General features: G+C 32.0%; 1 protein-coding gene across 1 annotated transcript; it reads right to left on the reverse strand.

Annotated features, from left to right (window-relative positions):
- Positions 1–1681: 1681 nt before the first annotated feature.
- On the reverse strand, positions 1682–2623 carry LOC126018249 (olfactory receptor 52H1). The gene has a single exon (XM_049780393.1). It carries the CDS (start codon positions 2621–2623, stop codon positions 1682–1684), a length of 942 nt encoding a protein of 313 aa, XP_049636350.1.
- Positions 2624–7792: the final 5169 nt, after the last annotated feature.

The following is a 7792-nucleotide window of genomic DNA, read 5'->3' on the forward strand; positions in this document are numbered from 1 at the left end:
GAGGGACACCAATCTGACCACATTTCAGTTGCTGGTTGTTGGGCTGATATCACCAGGGCTTCTTTTGGAGCAAGTGCAGGCATGCTACCCATATGTTCCTTTTTCTGGGAAGGCCTGGTAGCTGTAAACCATGCTCACAAACATAATCACCATGTTTTAACTGGGCCATCTTCCATAAAATTTATGGTATCATAAATATATAGTATCATGGCTTTGAATTTCTGAAAATTTTTATTTTTTTTATTCTGCCATCCCTAAAGGAACACCCCAGTTTAACAGACTGAACATATAACAAGAGCTGACTAAATCTTCTGCCATTGTATTAATGATTTCATTGGTGTTACAATAATTTTCACAAATTAGCTTACTACTGTACTTTTTCTTTCTTATTTTTTCTTCACTTGTATTTTATTTTTATTTCCCATTATTTCAATCATTTTAATTTCACTTATCTTGAAACAAATGTATTGTGATTAACTATGTCAACTATGTGATTCATTTTTTAAATAAATAAAAAGAAAATAAAAAAAATATTGCTGAGTGGGGGTTAGCAATTTTTCTTGATTTACATTTAAATTTCCTTTCTGTGTGCCTTAAAAATCAAAAATTTTTATGAGCATCAATTTCTTCAAGAAAGAGGTCTGATGAATCTAGCCCTCCTATAGGACATAGCCCTTACATTTTCCAATCTCTTCACTCTACTCCAGACACTCCTGAATTCTTTTATTTCCTTAATTTATTTCTATATCAATTCACAATATTGATTTTTAGGAAAGACTTATTAAATGCACCCTGATCACAATGTACAAATATTCTCAATTATAATATGTATGAAATGGGATACATATCACATATTTTACAACCATGTACTGATGACTTTCTCAGCTTCTCTCTTCCCAGTGCAAATAAATCTTGAACTTAATTTGTCATGCTATCAAGGAATAAAATCTCTTAATAACAGCTCTATAAGCCTAAGAAAATGTGTAAATGACAACTTAGGTGTCCAAATGAACTTATTTGAGAAATTATTTATTACTCCTCTCCTCAAAAATTCAATTGCATTCAGTAATTATTATATTCTGTTGGAGCTATCTCTGCAGTTCACATTATCAAATTGTTTTAAAGAGTTAAAGATAGTTTTTGCCCTCATTTCTGCTAAAATTCCTTGCACAGTATATTCCCATTATAGTACTGCTGATAAAAATGCCTGCTTATAACGAATTTGTGTTTAAAGTTCTATAATTCTCTATTTTATTTGGGATCGAGGGTACATTTGAGAAAAATGTGATAGCTTAGACAAAATTAGAATAAAGTATTGTGAAAGTCTGAAATTAGCCTTTATGCTCTAAGAAATTTCTGGAAAATACTTTCACTTTAACAATATTTTCCCCCATATAACTACAACTTAGTATTCAAAATTGTATTGTTTTTCTACTTAAAGTAGCACAATTTTTTCCTCATTTTTTCCTGATCATGACGACATATTCCAAAGAAAACGTCTTCTTGAAAAAGAATTAAGTATGAATTACTCAAATATATAAACATGGTCATTTACATTGATTATATTATAGAACATGCATACATGGAGTAACCTATCAATTTCAGTATTTACTTTTAAAAAACATCTTAATATATATGCACACTATAAATTTATAATAGCATTTTTAATGAACAATGAACATTATTCTGAAACCTTGGTAGAAAACAGGAGTATGACTTTATCTCTGATCTGCTTAGTCTTCACTCCATATACAATGGGGTTGAGTGCAGGTGGGATAACAATATAGAGGTTAGCAAACATGATGTGGAAAGTGCGTGAAACATTGTGTCCAAAACGATGAGCAAGGATGGAGAAAAAGGCAGGTGTATAAAACATGAGGATAACACAGACATGGGAACCACAGGTGCCCAAGGCCTTTTGGCGGGCATCTCGGGAGGGCAGACGAAAAACAGCACAGAGGATAAGAGTGTAAGAGACCGCAATGAGAACCACATCTGAGATGACTGTCATGATAGGAACACAAAAGCCATACCAAATGTTGATGGAGATGTCAGCACAAGCAAGTCGGGCAACACCTATGTGTTCACAGTATGTGTGGGGAATGATGCGTGTCTTGCAAAAAGGTAGGCGTGTGAGCAAGAAAACATCTGGCAGGATGATGCAAAAACTCCGAAAAGAGATACCCACAACAATCTTGATGATGGTCTTGGGGGTCAAGATAGTTGTGTATCTCAAGGGAGAACAGATGGCCACATAGCGATCAAAGGCCATTGCCATCAGAATAGCTGAATCCAAGACAAAACTATAATGAAGGAAGAACATTTGTGTAAGGCACCCTGGGAATGTGATTGCTCTATCCTCAAGCCAAAAGATACTCAGTGTTTTAGGAACACCTGCAGTGGACAAAATTAGGTCAGTCATGGCTAGCATGGAGAGAAAGAAAAACATGGGTTCATGAAGGCTCCGTTCCACTGCGATAAGGTAGAGAAGGATGCAATTTCCCACAACAGCCACTATGTAAATGATAAAGAAGGGAATTCCGATCCACACATGGAATTTCTCCAAGCCTGGGATTCCAACCAAAATAAAGGTCCCTGGGTTGTAGCTGCTCTGGTTGAACATATCCTTGGAAGATTACAATTGTACAAAATTTATATCCTGAGGACAGAGAGCGACAAATTAAATTTAGTCATTTAAGTCATTTTCATTTGTCTCTCATTTCCAACTATACATCATTATTCACTCCTAGATAAAGAGACCGTGTCATTAAGTTTCTAAAGTGAAAATCTTTTGGAGTGGAAGGCTAGTCTAATAATAGAAAAATTCTTGTACATGTCAGAATTTCTCAAATACTGATGAATATATAGTCAGTCTATTCAGAGATTACCTTCCTGTTATTTTATTCTATTTTCCAGATTAACTACAATTAATCTCTCTTATGCAGTATAAAACTGATACATATTATCAACTTATGGTTTATACTTTTCCATGAATTGATTTATACTTTATTTGACCTATTAGACATTATTGGTTTATGTATTCTTAATTTCAGTTTGGACTGTCATTTGTACAGAGTAGTTATTTGCTCTTTTCAAGGCTACTTGATGGCAATACTAATTAAAGTTTTGAGGTCAGCACCCCTTTATTAAATAAAATATTATAATAAACTCTGCAAGCTCTAACAGAATTACTGTATTTGAAGTCTAAGGTATGCTAGTGTATGTAACTTAATTTGAATGGAAATTACCCTGCAGCTAGTTTTTGTCTAAAGAAAAAAAGGTTTTAAAATATCTGATACACTATTTTACATAAATATATATTTACACATCTGTAAGTTATCCTAACATGCTGACCTTGACACTATTACTAAAAACTTCTATTTTAAAAAGTAATTTGTCTTTGTGGATCTTTTCTATTGTGTGAATACAGAGTCTGGAGCATGTCCACCGACAGGAAAGATACAGGCAGCTAAATCTTACTCATTTATCTTGTCATATACCTATTGATCACTTAAGAAATTAATTGCTTAATAATAATATTTATTCTGTGGTGTTCAAGGATTTTCTTACTAATTTTTGTAACGTTTTTAACATGTTTAAGTCTTGTAGCTTTAGGCATTCTCTGATTTATATTGCATTCCTTACACATTTTATCATCATAAATTTTGCCCACATAACATTATTTTAAGGGCAAAGTTCATTTATTTTTCTATCCATTTCTTTCACACATAGAATATTGACATAAAGTATATGTTGTGGAGAGAGAAAGCTAAAAACTTCCAGGTCTATTTCACTTTTTGTGAACATTTTTTTTTTTAACTTGCAAAAGCTTCTTAAGTTTTCCTTCTTAGTTTCACAATTTTTAAGGATAATTTTATAGATCTTTTAGGATAAAGTAAGAAAATCCTCGAGAGGCCGGAGAAATAGCATGGAGGTAAGGCGTTTGCCTTTTATGCAGAATGTCATCGGTTCAAATCCCGGCGTCCCATATGGTCCCCCGTGCCTACCAGGAGCAATTTCTGAGCACAGAGCCAGGAATAACCCCTGAGCACTGTTGGGTGTGACCCCCCCAAAAAAAAACCCACAAAACAAAAAAAGCACACAAAAAAACAACAACAAGAAAACAACAAATAACAATAGCAAAAAAAAAAAAAGAAAATCCTCGAAAATGTATCTGGCATAAATTAGTATGCTATAAAGTTTATTAAATCATGTTTATATCAATAGAAATTTGACCACCATATTAATGAAGAGAAAAAAATGAAGAATAAAACTTAACAGAAGCATATATACAAATTATCATAACTTTACCCACCTTAATTCTTGTTACATAACTTATGCAGAAGTTCATTACAATTTTTATGCCCATTCCAAACCCAATATGTACATGTATAACTATAACTCTAATATAATCTTTTGATATCCAATTTAAGTAGGATGTATTCAAGTGCAGAGAGAACTCTGGTGTCAACTCATAAATTAGAATTGTTCAACAACAACAAAAAATATTCAAAAAAATATTGTACCCAGTACTCAGCTTCTAAAAATGGAGTTCAAACTTTTCCTTTTCTTTTTCTTGTTCTCCTAGTACATAACAAATCCCTTCCATAACTTATTATCACTCACTTATTCTTGATTACAGCATCAAAGAAACAGAAGACAGATTGTTAACACAAGCTCACAGAAAATCACAAGATTGTGGTGATAGACATACAAAATCCTCTTAAAAAGTGAAGGAAAATCATTAGGATTAGTGAACAGACTGATAGCCCATTTATTTTTTTCCTAGGAGTTGTTTAGTGTGGGTAAGAGGTAGATAGAGCCCAAGGGATTCTGATTTACTTTCACTTCATTCTCAAGGGAAGCATACACAAATTTTACTCTGCCCAGTGCATAAATTAATACATGGACATGTTTCATTCATTTGCTCTTTGTTGCATATGATCTAATGGTCCTGTGGGTTAATAGCTTAATCTAAGAATGCCTATTTGATCACCTGGCTTTTTGAGCTCATTCACTCATGAGATTAGTTCCTCAATAATGTGAAAGATAAAAATATAGTATTTCCTTTTATAGTTTATATAGGAATTGACAAGTCAATTTGCTGTCCTTTGAAATGTTTGATACAGTGGTAGGTTTACAATGCACTAGGAAAATGATCAGATGGTCATTTTTAAAACATACTAATAGAACCTTTCAGAGTAGGACTAGGACCTAACTACTAAATTTTATAATTAATTTTTGTATCTTTCTTCTTCTATAATACTAGCATATACAGGAAGAATAAAGAATTGTAAAGAATAAAGCCAGGGAGATAGTACAAAGGACTATTGTGTGTGCTTTGCAAGCCCAAGTCTCTGGTTCAAACTTCAGTTCCAAATAGCATTCATAGAACCCCAGAATTGTATCATTTGGAGTAGTCACTGAATAATACCAAAGAGACCAAAAAATCAAAAAATAAAAATACATTAAAAGGTGGAAAAGTTAATTATAACTTTCTCTTGGATCATAATAGAGTAATAGTGCTTTAGAGAGATTACATATGTAATCTCATTAGATGTGTCTTTAAAAGATCTTTGGCTAAAATTTTTCTAATTTTTTCTAATTTTTCTAAAATTTTTCAAATACATTATGTATCAAAGTGCATAAAATGCTCATCAAAACCTCCTTTTATCCTTTTAGTGTTATGTGACTCAGAAAATGTTGCATTACAACTAACTAGGATTTTTTTCTTTTTTAAAATTTTTATTATGACCAAAGTGAATTACAAATCTTTACAGTAATAGTTTTTTAATTTTTTTCTTTATTTAAAAATCTTGATTACATAAATGATTGTGATTAGGTTTTAGTCATGTAAAGAACACCCCCTCACCAGTGCAACATTCCCGCCACCAGTGTCCCAAATCTCCATCCATCCCACCCCACGCCCATCTGTAATCCAGACAGGCTTTCCAGTTCCCTCATTCATTCACATGATTATGGTAGTTCTCTGTGTAGTTATTTCTATAACTGCACTCACCACTCTTTGTGGTGAGCTTCATGAAGTGAGCTGGAAGTTCCAGCTCTCCTATCATTGTCTCTGAGGATTGTTGCAAAAATGACTTTTATTTTTCTTAAAACCCATAGATGAGAGAGACTATTCTGCGTCTCTCTCTCTCTCTCTCTCCCTCTGACTTATTTAACTCAGCATGATAGATTCCATGTACACCCATGTATAGGAAAATTTCATGACTTCATCTCTCCTGACGGCTGCATAATATTCCATTGTGTATATGTACCACAGTTTCTTTAGCCATTAGTCTGTTGAAGGGCATCTTAGTTGTTTCCAGAGCTTGGCTATTGTGAATAGTGCTGCAATAAATATCGGTGTGAGGAAGGGGTTTTTGTATTGTATTCTCGTGTTCCTAGGGTATATCCCTAGGAGTGGAATAACTAGGATTTTTTTTAAATCAAATTGCATTGGTATTTTCTTGTAAATATATTCTAAATCTGTTCTCTTTTCTGTTTTTATTGCTCAGACTTCACCACCATTTCCTAAAAACTAAACTTATTTAAATAAATCTAGATGATTATATTTTTCATTTGCATGTTGCTGTGTTTTTTCACATGTTTATAAGAAATCTCTTTACAGAAACATCTGGCTATGATTTTCTTTAGATTCAATTTACTTTTTTCTCACTGAGAATCTTGTTGGATGTTATTTCCTCTAGTTTTTTTTATATTTATATAGCTTATTTATTTATCTTTATCTTTAAGTAATTGTCACATTTTTATTACTTGGGATAAGTAATGTGACATAAGACTTTGCCTTATATGTTTTACTGATAAAAATATAGTGTAATAAAACATATCTCTATATAATACTTTTATATCAGTCTTAAAAATTGTCATGAATTCTGGATGTCTAAACCTTAACTTATACAGAAGAGGTTTTACACATCACCTCTAGCAATCAAATCAAGTTTCCTAAGCTTAATCTTTAACTCTATGACTTCAAAGAACTTCAACATTTAATTACAAATATTAGGCTCCAAATTCATTTATCTGTATAAATTTATCTTAACAGGTATATTTTGTTCTGTTTTGTTCCAATGATTATCTTTCTATAACCTACATTGAGACTGATTATATTTTAAAATAAATAAAATGAATGTAAGTACTTTGTTTTAATGTACTAGCAGTGAAGTTTTAATGGTAGGAAATGAATATGTAAGATTAAGTCTTGTAAATAAATGTCCAAGTGTTACTTTTGAATCTCTCTTTTTTAAAGAGATGCAAATGTTTTATTAACTGTTAATTATACAGAAAGAATTGGATTTATATAACATGAATGAGTTTGATATTAGTATGTGGTCCAAAGAAGTTTTATAGAGCGTAGAGTTTACAGCTTCTATAATGTAGGATAACCAACAGAGTTTCTGTTGAGACAATTAATGATATTCACTGAAATAAATTGAGAACATTTTATCTGATGCTTTAATTTCTCCATAATGTCACACTATAAAATTTTGTGTTATACTTCTCAATACTTCACTGCTACTTAAATAATAGTAAGAAAGCAACTGTTCTTTTACTTACTACAAGTGTTTCTATTAGCATGACGTAAGAGTCATGCCTCAGCACACATCTGAACCTGTTATATAAGTAGCCACAGGAGTTAAATTAATCTTTTAAAATAATTCCACAACTCAGCTATCATTATGAATATGTGTTTAATTTGAAGTTAGATTAATGTATTAGGAGAATAAATGATTAAACAATGAAATATTTTAATTGGAATATGCCTGTGTTA

The sequence above is a fragment of the Suncus etruscus genome, chromosome 9, assembly GCF_024139225.1.
Source record: "Suncus etruscus isolate mSunEtr1 chromosome 9, mSunEtr1.pri.cur, whole genome shotgun sequence".
NCBI lineage: Eukaryota > Metazoa > Chordata > Mammalia > Eulipotyphla > Soricidae > Suncus > Suncus etruscus.

What these genes read in the sequence shown, in the direction of transcription:
- LOC126018249 (XM_049780393.1), bottom strand. Translation starts at nt 2,623, where the DNA reads ATGTTCAACCAGAGCAGCTACAACCCAGGGACCTTTATTTTGGTTGGA.